This window comes from Phycodurus eques, chromosome 7 (assembly GCF_024500275.1).
Source record: "Phycodurus eques isolate BA_2022a chromosome 7, UOR_Pequ_1.1, whole genome shotgun sequence".
In the NCBI taxonomy this organism is placed as follows: domain Eukaryota; kingdom Metazoa; phylum Chordata; class Actinopteri; order Syngnathiformes; family Syngnathidae; genus Phycodurus; species Phycodurus eques.
Window position 1 is genome coordinate 19,920,093 of NC_084531.1, and position 18,615 is coordinate 19,938,707.

The 18,615-nt window shown below is 40.7% G+C and overlaps 2 protein-coding genes across 13 annotated transcripts in view; both read left to right on the forward strand.

Moving 5' to 3' along the window:
• LOC133404764 (protein Aster-B-like) overlaps positions 1 to 3,362 on the forward strand; it is a 63,237-nt gene extending 59,875 nt beyond the window's left edge. For all 11 annotated transcript variants that reach the window (XM_061681015.1, XM_061681018.1, XM_061681016.1 and 8 more), the window contains 3 exons: positions 601 to 708; positions 1,009 to 1,129; positions 1,927 to 3,362. In XM_061681015.1, the coding sequence (XP_061536999.1) occupies positions 601 to 708; positions 1,009 to 1,129; positions 1,927 to 2,016 (319 nt within the window). In that variant the 3' untranslated portion in view covers positions 2,017 to 3,362. The remainder of the gene's footprint in view (positions 1 to 600; positions 709 to 1,008; positions 1,130 to 1,926) is intronic.
• Positions 2,140 to 18,615, forward strand: part of LOC133404766 (dapper homolog 3) — a 30,858-nt gene continuing 14,382 nt past the window's right edge. For both annotated transcript variants that reach the window (XM_061681019.1, XM_061681020.1), the window contains exons 1-2: positions 2,140 to 2,211; positions 9,840 to 10,464. In XM_061681019.1, the coding sequence (XP_061537003.1) occupies positions 10,228 to 10,464 (237 nt within the window). In that variant the 5' untranslated portion in view covers positions 2,140 to 2,211; positions 9,840 to 10,227. The remainder of the gene's footprint in view (positions 2,212 to 9,839; positions 10,465 to 18,615) is intronic.

Consider the following 18,615-nt stretch of genomic DNA (forward strand, 5'->3'; position numbering starts at 1 on the left):
AGAAAATGGATGGATGGATGGAGGGATGGATGGATGGATGGACCCTTTTTGAGTGTTAGTGAATTTCCTCAAATAGTGGTCATTCCTTTGACCCTATATCTATAGTTTCAGTTGAGAATTGCCCTAGTTCTAAAAATACAGCAGAATTTCTGATACAGCTGTTGTACTGCATTGCCCACATGTACCTAATTTTGTGGTCAGAAGAGATATTTCAGTGTGATACAAACTGGTCACTTGCTGAACGGCATAAAGGGCATTTATTTTCTTAAAATGTATTATTAGTCATTAGACACTTGCTTACAGGGTTCTACACATGCCTTTCATCTTTGTTTCCTATTTCACTAGTTTCCCGAAATTCTCTGGCTTTTTCTCTCATTGAAATTTATAAGAATATATGTTGTGATTGAGTGTAATCCCTCTCTCCTCTCATTTCCTTGCCATCCATAGGATCTGTCTAAGGTACATGTAGTATGTTTATCTGCATAGCCACAATAGCCAAAAGAATTTTTCAAGTATATTTACATACGTGTAAGAAAATCCCAAAAGGAAGTTTTTGTTCCTCAACTAAATTGTTGTATCTTATTTCCTGTCCACCCTCAGTCTGGTCCTGCTGGTGTTCCTCAATATGATGCTTTTCTACAAGCTATGGATGCTGGAATACTCTGCACAGTCTTTAACTACCTGGCAAGGTCTGCGGCTGCATGAAAGGTTTGCACACAAACACACACACACACACACCAATGCACGCACACATTTTTACCCCATGATTTCTACAGCATGCAGACACATTGCTGTTTGCTGTCCACAATAACATGATCACATATGTGACTGGAACCCATTAAGTCTCTTGAATGGCTTCAGGGCTGAAGGAAAGCATTTGCCGAGATATTTGAATGGAGGCCACGCTTCAGTGGCCGTACCTTGCTAACTGCTAAAGTCTGTTTGTGCATGTGCGTACGTGTGTGTGTGTGTGTGTGTGTCTGTGTGTGTGTATATGTGCGTTCCCAGTAAACTTCCTCAGACACAAATGGAGTGGGCCCAGCTCCTGGAGGCGCAGCAGCGTTTCCATGACGCCGAGCTGCAGAAGTGGCGGGAGATAATCAAGTCATCTGTGGTACTACTCGACCAGGTACTCACACACTAGAAAATGTCTTAAAGTAACACTGAAGTGGGATGTTACAATTTTTTGACAGAATCTAAAGATATACTCACTACTCACAGCATTAGGAAAACCTGCACAATAATGTTCTAGGGGGGATCCTCGTTTTACCAGAGTTCTGTTCCCTACCACCTGTATTGATAAATATATTTTTGAAAACAGCTCTTGCATTACATCTCATGATTCAATTCTTCAGGTGTAGCTATGATGGTGGCCAGTGTGCATGTTTGATTGAGTGGCAGGAAACCGTTACCACAGTGAAACTGGGACATTTGTCCCACATAAATAATGGTTATAGTCTATCAAACTGTACCGACTGCTTGATACCGACCGTGGCTGGAAATTTAGGCACTGTTGCCAAAACACTTGGAAAATAGATTACCCGACTTCTTGTGTATGCTACATTAACAAGCATAACTACAGTTTAATGACATGATTGTTTGAAGCCAAACTTGCTAAAATATTGTTTTCTTTATGGCTAGTCTCTTCGGACCAAAGTTAAATAGATGTGAATCATTTATTTATACAAATATGATGTGATATATATTTAAAAGAGAACAAAGCCTAAACATCGAATGTTGTCATCTTTAGTGGCTCTGCAGTGACATCTCGTGTTACAAAAAAACATTTAAGTTTAAGTTTGCTTTGTCAAAGTCCCCTTCACCATATACCCCAACCGGCAATAGCAAATATGCAGGACTTCACTGTAAATAAACATGCTGCAGTTGAAGCTAACATAATTTCCTCTTTATTTCTACCTTGATCAGATGAAAGACTCTTTATTGAACCTCCAGCGTGGTATCGGATTGAGGGACTACAGCTCGGAAAGTGAAGACAAGAGGACTCACTACCACTGACCCGCTGCCACAAACAAGGCCATGAGGGCATGCTGTGCAATATTGGACTGCTTTTTTTTTTTTTTTTATGAGTCTGTATGCAGGGAGATAAAGAGAAAGCAGGTCCAGGAACAGGAAGAGTGGGCGAAGGCAGGACGACAACGCAGACAGGAATTGAGAAGATGTCTCCTGCAGCACTGACTCCATCCTACTACTGTAAGTCATGTGTGTCATCCTGGGGACCAGGCAGGGAGAATGAGTCCACACTACTGCATGCATTCAGACATCTTACAGCAACTCCTGTCAGTGTTCATGTGGTTCCAGTTCCAGTTTGTGTGTATCAAAAACAACTGGAAGAGGAGAGACAGGGTTCATTTGGAGAGTTCCGAGTCTTTCTACTCTCTCGACTGTTCCACATCGTCCCCCTAGAGGTCCTCGCTGCAGCGTCTCTTTTCATGCCTCACCTTCTTGAAAATCTGGTCTGAGTGGTCTTTGTCAGGGCTGGTTCCCTGTCAGACAGCCAAATATGAAGACGACACAATCTGCTTTGACAGTGTTTGTTTCTGCACAGTGTTAACGAACCTTTCCCAGTCAATCTGATGGTCGAATGTAGAAATAGAATGTATGATTCAATTAGAAGACTTTCGATAAGGGACACTGCAGCCAGACTAGTAGGGAGACGTCTTCTTACGTGTTTTATTACTAAACTGTGACTATATCTCTTCAGAAGTGTTTCAAATTAGAAAGAATTCTATGAATATATTTGAAATATATAAGAGTATTTCATTATTTAATATATATATATTTCAAAATATATGAGCATTACCTATATTTATTGTTAATTTATGTACATAAGAAAAGAGAGCACTAGAGCTGTTGAAGAATTTCTAAAGAAAAAACTGTTTTCTTCTTTTAAAAAAATGCATGCCAGATATGTCTGTGACATGTCCAGTGTGTAAGTACGAGTCTGCATTTGTGCGATTATATTCGCACTTGTGCGTGCGTGTGCGTGTGTATGCGTGTGTATATGTGTCAAGTGTGACATTTTTACCATTCCACACGCGTTTTTTTTTTGTTTGTTTGTTTGTTTGTTTGTTTGTTTGTTTGTTTTTTTAGTTTTCCGTTCCTGGTTCCTGCAGCCAGACTGCCTTTATAATAAATTAGCCCCAACCAAACTAGAGTTAACAATCAAAACCAAATGTTTGGAAATCCAATCCACTTGCTGTAAACCAGTGGTGTTTTTCTATGAAAAAGTAGCTGATTTGGCACAAATCATTTAGGTAGGCCTAACAGCTGTGTACTCAACCACACAGATGACATATTCAGTATAAAACTACTCAAATGTAATAAAGTTTGAATGGTCACAATGTCCTTGTCCAGCCACTTATTGCTAAGTAGAATTCCTACCTACCACAAATGATTGTTCCCAAAAGCCCAATAATAAATCTGGCATGTGCTGCTCATGTTCATTATGATATTTCCTTCATAACTTGGGGCAGAGAACATTTCTGCCAAAAAAGGACATGGAGAGTTAGCAGTGGCCCAGTTAAAGCCCGACACACACAGGACATTACTCCAAAAACAGCACTTTAAAGCCAATGAGTGGACTTTATTTATACAGTCATATAGAAAGTGAACACACCCATGTTAAGATTTTAGAAGAGTTGTGCAGAATCATTACAATGTACTGTATATATGACGGAATATTAGAGCCACACAGAAAAGGAAAAAAAAATATGATGAGGAAAAACTAAACATTATGGAAGCATAAAGTTGTCATAGTCTAAGATGAAACTCAAAATTATATCAGAGTAAAGTCATAAAATTACAAAAACCAAAATATTTTATGCAAATAACATGTAAGTGTAAAAATAGTTGTGTGAGGAAAAATCATTATTTTACAGGAAAAGTTTTAATATTGAGGGAATAAAGTTGGACTATTACAAGAAAACAACTCAAGGTTTTGTTACAATAAAGTGTTAATGTTGTGAGATAAGAGAATGAAGTCATAATATCCATCCATCCATCCATCATCTGAGCCACTTATCCTCACAAGGGTTGCGGCAGCGCTGGAGCCTATCCCAGCTATCATCGGGCAGGAGGCGGGGTACACCCTGAACTGGTTGCCAGCCAATCGTAGGGCAAATACAAACAAACAACCCTTCTCACTCACGGGCAATTTAGAGTCGTCAATTAACCTACCATGCATGTTTTTGGGATGTGGGAGGAAACCGGAGTGCCCGGAGAAAACCCACGCAGGCACGAGGAGAACATGCAAACTCCACACAGGCGGGACCGGGGATTGAACCCCGGTCCTCAGAACTGTGAGGCAGACGCTCTCACCAGTCGTTCACCGTGCCGCCTGAAGTCAAAATAGTAGGAGGGAAAAAAATAAGGACAAAGTTGTAAATTTTCTCTGAGAGAAAAGTTATAATTTTACTAGAATCAAATTGTAACATTACAAGAATAATGTCAAAAGTGTGAGAGAATGAAAACATAATGAGGACTCAAAATTATATCAGAGAAACGTAATCATTTTATCAAAAAAGTAAATATTTCATGCAAGCACAATTCACAAGGATAAAGTCATAATATTCAGACTCAGAATAAGAATCAGAATCATCTTTATTTGCCAAGTATGTCCAAAACACACAAGGAATTTGTCTCCGGTAGTTGGAGCCGCTCTAGTACAACAGACAGTCAATTTACAGAACACTTTGGAGACATAAAGACATTGACAAAAAACAATTGTGCAAAAAGATGCAGAGTCCTCTAGCACTTAGAGCAGTTCGAATGACTAATATTGCAATAGTCCGGTGCAATGACCATTGTGCAAAGGGCGCTGAGACTACAAGAAAAAAGTACACGAGTGCAAGAAAACAAAAATGAATTTAAAAAATGCATGAATAAAGCCCTAATAATCGGAGCATAAAAATGATAAAATGACTCTTGAGGAGCTTGTCCTATATTTATATTAAGTTTTATAGGTTTTACAAACAATTGTGCTGTTTGGTGTGAAATTTTGTATTCGCTTGTTAAAATTATGGCTATAATTATGGCTTTCTTTGTCCTTGTAATAGTAAGACTTTATTCTTTTTTCTTAGTTTTCTCTTAATTTTAATGTTTTTTTTTCTTTTAAGAATGGCTCTAATACTCCTTTGTAGTGTTAAATCCCAAAAAGTATTGAGCTTTTTTTACAATCTGCTGGGGCGCTGCCACACTCTCCCCAAATGCAAAATGGCCACCAAAGGCAATGTCACAAGTCACTTAACATCCCAAGATGTCACACTCTTCTTTAAAGTGCACCAATTTGAATGACTCCGACCATTTTTTTCAAGTGTTTGTCTGGGATGCAACGAAAGCATGAGAATGAACGTAACCTTAAGAAAGAATTCTAGAAATTGTCCTGTTGTATGTTCAATGAGATATTATTGTATGTGTAGTAGATTGGCCTCAAGAGCATGACGAGAAGAGAAAACCTTTTAGCTGATGAACTTCAGCCCTAACCGAAAGCACTTCCAAACATACAAAGTTCTTTGTGTTAAACTCATTTCACTAAAGAAAATAAGAGAAGCACTTTATTCCAGCTTTGATAACGTCACCGGTGATGACGTCATCTTCCAAACGTTTATTTGCATTTTTGGTCTTGATGAGAATTACTTTGGCCCCCAAAACGTGTATTTGTGTATTCTTCTATGTGTGTGTTCTCTGTGCTTGTGATGTATAGGAAGGAAACGGAATCTTAACTGTGTATGATTTAAACGGATGAACTCCTGCTGTGTGGGGGCTCACTTGAAGTTTCTTTTTGCTACGTGTTACACCGCTACATGTTTTAATATAAATATATTCGAGAGAGAACGCGAAACCACAATGTCAAACTTGATGGCACTAAAGGGTTACAAAGAGAATCTATGCTTCATTTATATGATGGTACAGAATGTCATGAAAAATGTGAAATGGAGAACTATTTTTACCTTTTTAGATGATTTTTGTTTAAGAAACACTCAACTGATCAAGCTGGATAGCGAGTATATCTCGGTGTATTTCAAGGACAGATTTGATTTAATGACTCTATTCAACTACTCTTTTCTATTTATTTTTTACAACAAGTCTCATTTAGATTAGTCCAGCTATACTATTGATTAGTATAGGCTACTGTATCTGCATTGTATTAAAGATTGTGTTGTCAGTGCAGTGGAACACTTTGATGGTATTAATTGGCACAAATCAACACTCATTTAAAAAACACCTTTTGTTAAAGCGACAGTAAGGAGTGCTTAGGGAATTTGCTCTTGAGACTTTCCCATAGTCAATGCTGCTATTTTTCAAATAAAAAAAAAAAAAACAGCCTTTATAAAAGCAACAGTAAGAAACAATCTTGGCATATGTAATAATGTATATCATTAAAGCACTGCGGCAGTTAGTGTGCATTAAGAAACTAGTGAATGTATGTGCTTATGGTTCGCAGTTGAGCAGTGTCCTGTCTGGTCCACAAATCTTACAGTCCACTACAGTAGGTGATCTGTGGTCGCCATGGAAATAACTGCTACATTGGTTTCTTACCACAAGCCAGCGTGTGATTCAAAAAATAATAAATGACGCTTATGCAAGAGTTTTTCAGTCACAGTCAAAAATGAAAACTTATTAAGGTCAAGTTGTTTCATATTGTTGCTTTAACATGGGAAATCACTTAGACCTTCTGGAAATGAACACTGATGGAGGGAATCAAGAGTTCTACTGTATCTTTAGTTTTCTTTTTTTTTTTTTTTTTAGAAAATGTTTTGATCTTCTCCAAGGAGAATTTTAGTAACATTTCTACATGAGATAAATATATACTGCAAGTATATGTTGTGTGTATGTGCGTGTATATCTGCAGTGTGCAGGTGCGCACTCACACACACAATCTTGAAAGAGGAAATCCAACCTGCGCTGCGCGTGGGCTTTCTTTGATTTGCTGATGATTATTATTTTTTTTTTTTTTTTTTTGCCTCATAGAGACTAAAAGAGACAAAGTGGCTTTCTGGTTCTTGTGAAGTAAAGACTGAACATATGAATAAAGATGTAAATCTGATACATATGCTCTCAGTGTCGAGCTTTCTCTCTGTTCTAATGTGTGCGAGACCTCAGGAGAGGTAAACTGCATGAGTGGAGAGGAAGTGGTGCTGCTAATATGAAATATTCATCAAGTGCTACACTTCCCACTATGAAGTACGGTACAAGGTCAGACTTTAAAATATTGATGTCAAAAGCTTATTTTTTATTTGGGAAGGGGGGGGGGGGGGTTACTACAGTCAAGTGGCTCCCCATAGGCCATCTGTTATATCTTTTTGCACTTTCAATAATCCTCTCAATCTCTAGTCAATGACCTCGTTTAGGCACAAACTTTAATAACGTCAGCAATCAAATATCTTCAACTTGTGGAGATAAACATATACATTTTTAGAATATTTATTATATTTTACTGTATTTTTGTGAGGGGCGTGGTTTGTAATTTGTATGTTTTTTTTTTTTTGTTATACAGTGTTCTATTTGGTTCGTGAGTTTCCTTCTGGTACTCCAGCTTCCTCCCACATTCCTAAAATATGTATGTTAGGTTAATTGAATATAATAAATTGTTCATGGGTAATTAATTAATTGCAGGTTGTACTAGGATCCTCATTTGAACAAAATATGGCAGTGAAGTTCCATCTAAATGTACTGTACATTTTAATTTTTGAATCAAAGTTAATACGTTTTATGATTATTTATATTTTTATTATTATTAAAGGCAACCAACATTTTAACATCTAAAAAACTGGGCAAAAGGTCAGCATGGTTGGAGAATGTACTGTAATGGTAAGAAACAATGACTTATTTTAAAATAAAAGATTGTCCCTGTTACTGTATATCGCTCCACTGAAACCGAGACCATTTCAAATGTGGCAAATGTCCTGCTAATCTTTAAATCTGAACATGTTATGTAATCACATTAAATGATTAATGTATTCATTGCACGCTACCTCTCCTGTAAAAAGTTTATTTCAAATGTGTTTTAATATAATAATAATATGTATGAAATGTTACATTTCCCTCTATTCTGAATTTTTTGCATTTATGGTGGGAGTGTCAGAGCGCTGTGTAAAGTCTTGTCCAGCACATTCCAAAAATTCCCAATGGAGTTAAGGTCTAGACTCAGTGGTGGCCAATGCATGTGTGAAAATGATGTCTCATGTTCCTTCAACGACGCTCTCACAGAACATTCATTGAAAGAAAACACTGTTCATTCAGTGGATCCATGCAGTCAGCTCAACTCACCTCACTTTTTAGGGTTCACATAACGCAACTTGATCATTAAAACACAGGCTTGGAAAGTCATCACTGATTTCTGTGCCCATTACTCTTGACAAATGTAAATCTGGACTCATCAGACCACATTCCTCCAGATTCTAAAATGAAGCCCTTTGGCGCTAACTACTGTAGCTACAAGTTACTTTCTTAAGGCTATTTATTGCCAATCTATTGAGTTCTTTGTGTTGAGTGTATTGAAAGGATCTTGTTAAACAAAGGTCAACACATAGCCATGAGTTTTCTCAATAGGTTTGTATTTTATCAGATGTTATTTTTTTATCAATGGGGGCGACCACCTCGGGCACAAAAATGCTATGGTTAGAAAATTCCATTGAATTTTCTTCAAGACCATACCACTCGCTTGTGTGAAGTCCAAGTTGGCACATGGAACATAAAATTACGTCAATCAGTCACATCAATACAGGCAGAAATAACTTATTATATAAATCTGTTCGGTTGTCGCATCGCGAATCTGTTTTGGTGCGACAAACAAAAGTTAGCAGTGATGGCGAAGTGATAATAACCAAATGGAGCTTATTGCAACCTAGCAAAGTGCTACACACGTCTCTGTCGTGGCTGCTGACTACAATATGGCTAAAGTGGCCAAAAATTGGAAAGTAATAACGGAATACGCGCCGCAAATTGAGATGTGTTTTGTGTTCATGTGAAGAGACTCGCCTCCTGGGCACAAGCACTAATTTTGTTCTGCGTCTTCGACACCGCACCATCACTGTTAAGGCTGAGTACATTTATTTATATGTACATTTGTATGACCATGTGGAATGTTACAATCCAACCATTTTCTATAGCACTTGTCGTCATGAGGGTTACCAACTGACCTTGTGATTTGGGGTGAGAGGCAGGGTACACCCTGGACCAGCCAATCACAGTGCACATATAGAAAAACAACAAACAGTCACACCTATGGACAATGAAGTCTTTCGTTAAACTGACATGTATGCTTTGGAATACGCGAGGAAACCAGAATTTCTGGAGAAAACCCACACAAGCACAGGGAGAACATGCAAACGAAGGCTGGGACCGAGATTCGAACCAGAACCTGAGAACTGTGAGGCTGATGTACTAACCACGAGGCCCAAATTTTGCAATGTTACATTTTTTAAAAAAATGCCTTTATTGTCAGTCAACATTTTATAATGGCTTTCATGCGGGATTAAGTTCCATTGCTATCTATCGATATGAATGTTTTCTCACGTGTCCTATGCTCGAGTAACATGTTTTCCAAGCATCTCACAGCCAGATGAAAGCTATTAATGAGTGCAGTGCATATCCATTGGGAGGATGTGAATTATTTGCTTAGTGGAATCCAGGTGCTGACTTTTATTTGGCCGTTGAGTGGATGTTCTTCACTGCTGGAACCATGATGAGAAGCTTTTTGTGTGTGTGTGTGTGTGTGTGTGTGTGTATTTGGTTCTGCAGACTTATCTCTCTTCTGATTCCCTCAGCATTCTTCTTTCTTTTTTATGATTTCATTTTTTTAAAAAACACTTTTGCAGATAGAGAGAGGAAGCCCTCCCCCTCAAGTATTCCACTCTCCTTCCCCATCAGGGGGGACGAGGAGACGGGTGAGGTCGCCGAGTCTGGAATGAATCAAGGGGGATGGGACCGGCCAGCGCTCGCAGACACCCCCATCCGCTTGTGGCGCTCCAATCCCGGCCCAGATGGGACGCTGCGTGGACTGTGGCGGAGCGAGGGCGGGGCTCCGTGGCCGCATTTGACAGCTGCAAAAATAGAAAATGTATCGCGCATAGAAGATGAGGGGACGCATGCTGCTCCCAGCACACTCCCGGAGAATGGAGCGAGCTCCGACATCCGCATGAAAAAAAAACCATTTGTGTGTGTTGATTGATACATTCTTCTTATTCTGTAGAAGCAATTTGGACTATGCACCGCGCTTTCTCCTTCCCGGTGACGGCGGAACGCAGCCGGACCAAGGAGCGCCTGGAGGCCAGTTTGGCCGGCTTGTGCGAGCTGGAGCTCCGCAAGCAGCGGCAAGAGGGGCTGGTGCTCGGGGCGCTGGCTCTGGGCGACCCCCGGCCTCCGCAGCAGCCCCCCACAACAGGGGACGTGTCCCGGTTCAGCTGCTGGGGCCAGGATAACCTGACACTGAGGCGCCAGCTGGTAAATTGGAGTTATTATTATTTTTATTTTTTTTACACTATGTTTGGATTCTTGGAAGTCCAACCCCCCACCCCCCTTGCTCCAAACTGTTTGCTGTACGAAATCCACTTGGTCACTTTTACTTTGAGCATTTGCCTTTGGTGCAGAATGTGCTATTTCTGCGAAAAGGAAAAAAAAAAAAAAAAAAAAGAAAGTTACTCAACTTGATTAATAGTCTCTCTGTTCGCTGGGGCTGGAGGTTTATGCCTGTGGGCGAGCAGATCAGGGGGTGGAGCAGCCGCCGTTTGGAGCCCAGGCCGACTATTTAATGGCCCATTGTTCCCCCATCATGCACTTTTGTGCCTTTTACTGCTTTACAAGCGCACTCTTATTGCAGCTTTCTCCACATCATAAAGACATGACAGATTTTCCGTGCTTTGGTTGTGGCCGAGGTCTTTATGTCCTAATTGATGAGGTGCTCTCAGTGGATTAACAAGGAGATTTCAAAGTGAGAGACACGAGTTTTACAGCAGGGGAGAGGATTATTTTTAGCCTGGAGCATCTCAGACGCCAACTTTTACGCACCGCTGAGCATCAGTGTTACTGTACAGTGTGCAAGCTGCTGGTAGAAGCATTACGGTCATTGTTACTGTTTCTCATAGTTGCACTATAGTTCCCAGCCAACTGTTTGGACCTTGCAACAAAAGGAAGCATTTATTAAATAAATGAGGGTGAGTGAGAAATTAAATCAACCGCCTCCTCTTTACACCTCCTCCTCCACCCGTCCTCAGCCAGGGGCCCTAACAATGGGTGCATGTGGACCAGAATACTAATGATACCAGGAAGAGGATGGTGGCCTTGAACACAGCTGATCACAACATTAGGTACACCTGAGTAAACCAGTGAGTTCCGATATAGAGCTAGATCAAACGTCCATCGATCTATTTTCTATAGCGCTTATCCCGTTCAGAGTCAAGGGGAGCAGGAGCCTAAACCCAGCTGACATTTGGTGAAAGGCTGACGAAACCCTGGATTGGTCGCCAGTCCATCACAGGGAACATCTAGAGACAGATGACACTCACATTCACACCGTAACAGAGTGGGAATTGAACCCTTAAGTTCCGGACGGAAGTCAAGCTACTGTAACACTGCACCGTCTCTGTAGCAAATGTTTTGCCTGGAATCTTGTTAAAAAGAATGAAAGATTTGTTTCTAATATTTTGACTTTATTGTCGCAGATTATCGCACTACTAGTCACTTTCAACTGCGTACATTCCTTGAAGTCTCGGCGCCCTTTGCACAATGGTCATTGCACCGGACTATTGCTATATTAGTCATTCAAACTGCTCTAATTGCTAGAGGACTCTGCATCTTCTTGCACAATCGTCAAGAAAAAATCAAAAAAACAAAAATTGTACCGGCATTAGCAGATTTCTAGCAACCTTTTATTGCTCATCGACTGTTTTTCTCAATGTCTTTGTCTCAAAAAGTAGTCTGTTGGCATACTAGAGCAGCTCCGACTACCGGAAACAAATTCCTTGTGTGTTTTTTGGACATACTTGGCAAAATAACGATGATTCTGATTCTAAGTGTAGTAATAAACATTGTTAAATGAACCTGAAAGTGTCAATCTGTATTGCGCGATAACAAGCATACCGTTTATATAATGTTTGAGATCTCACTATGGGCCAAAATGTGTCCTCGTCTTGAATTTTCACCCAAAAGGGCTGACAAAACTATAATGCACCACACTAGGTTAGAGCCCACCACTCTCAGAATGGGCTTTCTTTTCACGATTGTATTGTCATAAATGAGAGAGGGTCACTGATGGTGAAGTGGTTCACTCGCACGACTTTCACGCAGGAAGTGGAGGTTCAGTTCCCACTCAGTGACTGTATGAATGTGAGTCCGAATGGTTGCCTGTCGCAGGATGGAGACTGCAATTTGCCAGAAGTCAGCTGGGATGAGCTCCAGCAACCCTGAGCAGGGTAAGACAAAGAGATAAATGGATGGATGGTTTTATGAGGCAATCCAGAAGATGTGCAGCACGATACATTGTGCTCATCTACAATTTTACATTTCTTCTTAAGCCATAACACCAATTATATCTCTTAAACACTGTTAATAAATATTGAGATGTTCCTCTTCTCGTCACCGCTTGTCGAGGCTACTTTTTTTGCAATAATTGTTGCCGAAGCAAAACACAAGCACGGTTAATCCTTAAATGTTTCTTGGTGTATGCTCACATGTTGGGTGATTTCAACTTTTTGTGCCATAGACATGTATATTGGCAAATATAGGCAAATGTTGGAAATGTTGGCCTGATTCCCAGTGATTAGACCGGAGGTTCCACTATACGTATCTTCCCTCTGATTAGAGATTAGGATGCATACATAATAAGAGTGTGGGAGGCAATGTTTCCACTCAGGAGACAGACTGAGTCCCCCCCGACCTTCTGCCACCCCACCTCGCTGGTTTAAGTCAAGTCACAAACGAAGGAGAACCAGTTGTTTTCAAGGTCTGTGAAGGAGACGCATGGCTTTCTCCCAGGAGGGGCGTGCTTAGGGATGAAAGATCAGGGGGAGGGGGTGTATTTGCCGCTTTCATTTTCTTCCCAACATATGTGGATCGATGTCTATTAACTATTATGCCAACCCGAGCGTGTGAGTAATTGCACGAGGAAGGTCCCTAGAGACAAGATGGCAGCAGTTGAATTGAATTCGGCTCACCATGTCTGTCCGAAACAACTCCCTGTGTAGTTTACAGTGTAGTTTACAGTGTGGAGCTGTGGCGGGACTGTGGCTGTACTGTATGTGTGTACACAGTGGTGCCCCCCCACCGCCACCCAACCCCCCGGGCTGAGGCCGACCTCTGCTGCTGGTCTACAGTGTGAGGTGTTGACAGGGTTCGGATGGCAGACAGCAGCTGGTGACGCATGAAGAGCTGACCTCCTGTCCGCTCACTGGTATTGTTCAGCAGACGTAGAGGCAATGGCAATGAGTTGGCAGCCCAAATAGCAATCGTTTATTTCATCATTCAATCCACTCACACGTCACCTTATTAGGTCACAGCACAGATACAGTACAAGAGATGTGTCATTACAAGGAATGTGAGGTTCAGTTTCTTTTGGTCCTATCATCGAGATATTTTTTTAACAATTCTTGTATTCTTGTAGTGTCAAAGTGTTCTGCCTCCAACTAAGAGATAGTTTGACTATTTGGACATTCTCATTTAGCCCATGGTGAACCTTCGGGGCCAGCGAGGCTTTCTCTGCTAGCCCAAGCACCATCCGAAGCGCTGACCTACATTTACATACATATTAATGTGTTCCATGAAATTGCATTAATTTATTCCCAAAAGTCTACTGTCTTCTTTTCTCTCATGGCTGCACTGCTTTCAATATTTTTTGTAATGTGGTGGAGGACTGGTTAGCACATCTGCCTGCACTATGTTTCAGAGCCACCCTCCACAAGAATAAACAAGTTAATACTATTCATTTTATGACATGTAAAGTTTTTGAACTGTGATGTAGGATTTATCTTTCTATATCTATTTTTGTTTCTTTTTCACATTAATAATGATCCATACTTCATTTTTTTTAATTTCACATCCACACAAACAAATGTATATGCTCTGTAAACTATGCATTTACTTCTTTACAATGTACAATATTTACTCTTTACTCTTATTACCAGGTATTCCGTCTATATTTCATGGAAATATTTTTTGGTCTACACATAAATCAATTTTTATGCAATTTCTGTTCTTGAGCTTTAATCTTACTTATTTTTTTCTTCTTTACAATTGCAATTACAGTGCAGCTCACAAAGCTTGACTCAGGAAGAAATGCGCGCAAAAAAAAAAATACCTGTGCTGCTCTGTATCTTTTCAAATGGCAATGAATTACCCCAATGTCAATCAAACAGCACAGCATGGGCATGAGATTGTTCGAATCATCGTTCAGGCCCTCCTGTGTGGAGTTTGCATGCTCTCCCCAGGCTTGTACTGTATGTATGTGTGTGTGTGCGTGTGTGTATCTTGTGTCGATATCTTGTGTCGTATCCTATCAAGTTGTACAGGCCTACCAGCGAGTGTATTTGGATGCGAAGTGTTATATATCTTAAGTAAATAGCATGCTGATCAGGGGGTCAGCTTATGTGTCCTGATAAGATGTGAGCACATCATTCATTTGGTCTGAAGGACCTGTTGTGTCTTTTGTGTACTTAAATGAAAACCTATGGAAAGTGCACAAAAGCCGAGTCAGCGCGTTGCACTCATATTTGCACACATATGCTGAGCTGTCACAGCTGTCACTCACATGAGGGCAGCGTGGCACATGTCACACTCCTTTGCCAGCCTCTCATGACATCCCTCCTCCCTGCCATTTATTACCAGAGATCCCTCGCGTGTTTGTTCTTTCTCAACTCAGGAAATCCTCATTAATTATTTGAATGAAGAAAAAAAAGTGTGGATGAGTGTGTCTTTTAAGAGACCACTTTGAACTGCACACCCTGGGAAATGAGCACATTTAGTGTCAAATTCTTACACATTATAGTGACTGTTAGATTGTCTAGAATGTGTAGTGATATTGCTGAGAAGCAAAATACATGTCGTTTTCTTTTGTAATCAGTCATGAAAGAGAACAAAATAAAACCTTTAAAAATAATAATAATAAGACCATCACAAAAGGACAGCATGCAGCATACTGTATCATGCATCGTCAACATCATCGAACTAGCTACGTTGTGCATACGGTGTGCCGTAAGTCCAGCGAGCATGTCTTTTATCAACTCCTTCCATAGCAGGGGTGTCAAACTCATTTTGACTTGGGCCGCATTGTAGTTATCATTTCACCTCAAAGGGCCATTAGAACAGTGAAACCATATAAATGTTTAATCACCAAATCATATTATTACCATTACACAATAAATTGAGGGAGAACTAGTTGTGAAATCAGAAGACAAGGATAATAGTTTGTTCAAGTATTGTTTAAGTTACTGTAGAAAAAGGGTTTGATCACAGAAAAATGCAATATCTCAACATTATTGTTTATTATTATGACAATTTGGAATTTGGGTACAGATTTGAGCAAAAATCACAGACGTTGACGAGCATGATTTGCTTTCGCGGGCCACATAAAATGATGTGGCGGGCCGCATCTAGCCCCCGGGCCATGAGTTTGACACCTATGCATATGATATGATGCCAGCGCGGCACCACTATTTGTCTGCATACTTTGGATCCAATGTCATCTTTTCCTCTTGAGATCAACGAGCCATACCGTCAGGCAGCATATCATGCACTGTCAGTAAATTAGTAGGCAATTAAATACTTTTTATTTATATAGCACTTTTCACAGAGAGGACTCACAAAGGGCTTCACATAGCTATAGAATTCAGCCATACATGTATAAAGTACAGAATCACTACATTTAACAGTTACTAAAAATAGAAAAAACTTGAAACAAAAATCAAGTAAATGCAAATAAAAAGTAAAAAAAAAAACAAATCAAAAAATCTAGTCTTAATACAGTAGCTATATACAGCTATATATATAAAAGATAAATATACAATAAATTGATGGATAAGTTTGGAAATCAGAAGCTAATGACAACTGTTTAACTTGTCTTGATTTTCTTTTAATAGGGGAACTTGTAACAACAATTGCTTGTAATTTCCAACATTATTAATGAAAGCAAATTTTAAAACACAAATTTACCACCCTCAAATTTGAAATCAACACTCACCCAGAGTTTATGTGGCAACCACTGCTGCAGAGTTAAATCAACACTTTTGAAAAAGTTAACATTATCAACATTGTGACAGACTAACTAAACAACACCGATCGTGTAAAATACTGAAATACTAAAACTATGAAAGTCTTATTTAACCACTATGATAGTGTGAAATATTGACACCATAAGGGAACAGTTAACATTATTAACACTGTGGAAAAAAAAAACCACACAGAAACAAACAACCATTCGCACTCACATTCACACCTACGGGCAATTTAGAGACTTCAATTAACCTACCATGCATGTTTTTTGGGATGTGGGAGGAAACCAGAGTCTTCTTCTTCTTTTCCTTTCGGCTTGTCCCTTTAGGGGTCGCCACAGCGCGTCATCCTTTTCAATGTAAGCCTATCTTCTGCATCCTCCTCTCGAACACCAACTGCCATCATGTCTTCGATCACGACATCCATCAACCTTCTCTTTGGTCTTCCTCTAGCTCTCTTGCCTGGCAGCTCCATCTTCATCATCCTTCTACCAATATACTCACTATTTCTCCTCTGGACGTGTCCAAACCATAGAAGTCTGCTCTCTCTAACTTTGTCTCCAAAACATCGAACCTTGGCTGTCCTTCTGATGAGCTCTAATTTTATCTAACCTGGTCACTCCGAGAGCGAACCTCAACATCTTCATTTCCGCCACCTCCAACTCTGCTTCCTGTTGTCTCTTCAGTGCCACTGTCTCCAATCCGTACATCATGGCTGGCCTCACCACTGTTTTATAAACTTTGCCCTTCATCCTAGCAGAGATTCTTCTGTCACATAACACACCTGACACCTTCCTCCACCCATTCCAACCTGCTGACCACAATCGCCATTGCTCTGGACGGTTGACCCCAAGTATTTAAAGTCCTCCACCCTTGCTATCTCTTCTCCCTGTAGCCTCACTCTTCCCCCACCGCCCCTCTCATTCATGCACATATATTACTTCGGCTAATCTTCATTCCTCTGCTTTCCAGTGCATGCCTCCATCTTTCTAACTGTTCCTCCAGCTGCTCCCTGCTTTCACTGCAGATCACAATGTCATCTGCAAACATCATGGTCCACGGGGATTCCAGTCTAACCTCATCTGTCAGCCTATCCATCACCGCTGCAAAAAGGAAGGGGGTCAGGGCTGATCCCTGATGCAGTCCCACCTCCACCTTAAATTCGTCTGTCACACCTACAGCACACCTCACCACTGTTCTGCTGCCCTCGTACATGTCCTGTATTATTCTAACATACTTCTCTGCCACTCCAGACTTCTACATGCAGTCCCACAGTTCCTCTCTGGGTACTCTTGTCATATGCTTTCTCTAGATCTACAGACACAATGTCAGAATCAGAATCAGAATCAGAATCATCTTTATTTGCCAAGTATGTCCAAAACACACAAGGAATTTGTCTCCGGTAGTTGGAGCCGCTCTAGTACAACAAACAGTCAATTTACAGAACACTTTGGGGACATAAAGACATTGACAAAAAACAATTGTGCAAAAAGATGCAGAGTCCTCTAGCACTTAGAGCAGTTCGAACGACTAATATTGCAATAGTCCGGTGCAATGACCATTGTGCAAAGGGCGCTGAGACTTCAAGGAGTGTATGCGGTTTAAAGTGACGAGTAGTGCGATCATCTGGGACAATGTCGGTTGTGCAAATGTTACAGATACTCCTCAATCAGTGTGCAAATGGAGCAGATGCTACTCTGGCATGAGTGGCCAGTATATGCAAATAGTGCAGCATGGCGAGACAACTACAGTGAGTGCACAAGTAATAAATAATTGGCCCCACAGAAATGTGACAACGAACTCAAGTCAAAAAATTGCCAGCTTGTTGTAATGGAATTATAGGTTAGGTGTTTAAGAAGTTGATCGCAAGAGGGAAGAAGCTGTTGGAATGTCTACTAGTTCTAGTTTGCGTTGATCGGTAGCGCCTACCTGAGGGAAGGAGCTGGAAGAGCCGGTGACCGGGGTGCAGACGGTCCGAGAGGATTTTGCACGCCCTTGTCTTAGTTCTGGCAGCGTGCAAGTCCTCAATGGTGGGTAGGGGGGTACCGACAATCCTTTCAGCAGTTTTGATTGTCCGTTGCAGTCGGAGTTTGTCCTTTTTTGTAGCAGCACCAAACCAGACTGTGATGGAAGAACACAGGACCGATTCGATGACCGCTGTGTAGAACTGTCTCAGCAGCTCCGGTGGCAGGCCGTGCTTTCTCAGAAGCCGCAGGAAGTACATCCTCTGCTGGGCCTTTTTGAGGACGGAGTTGATGTTGTAGCTCCTTCTGACCTTCTCTGTACTTTTCCATCAACATCCTCAAGGCAAATAATGCATCTGTGGTACTCTTTCTAGGCATGAAACCATACATTTGCTCACAAATACTCACTTCTGCCCTGAGTCTAGCCTCCA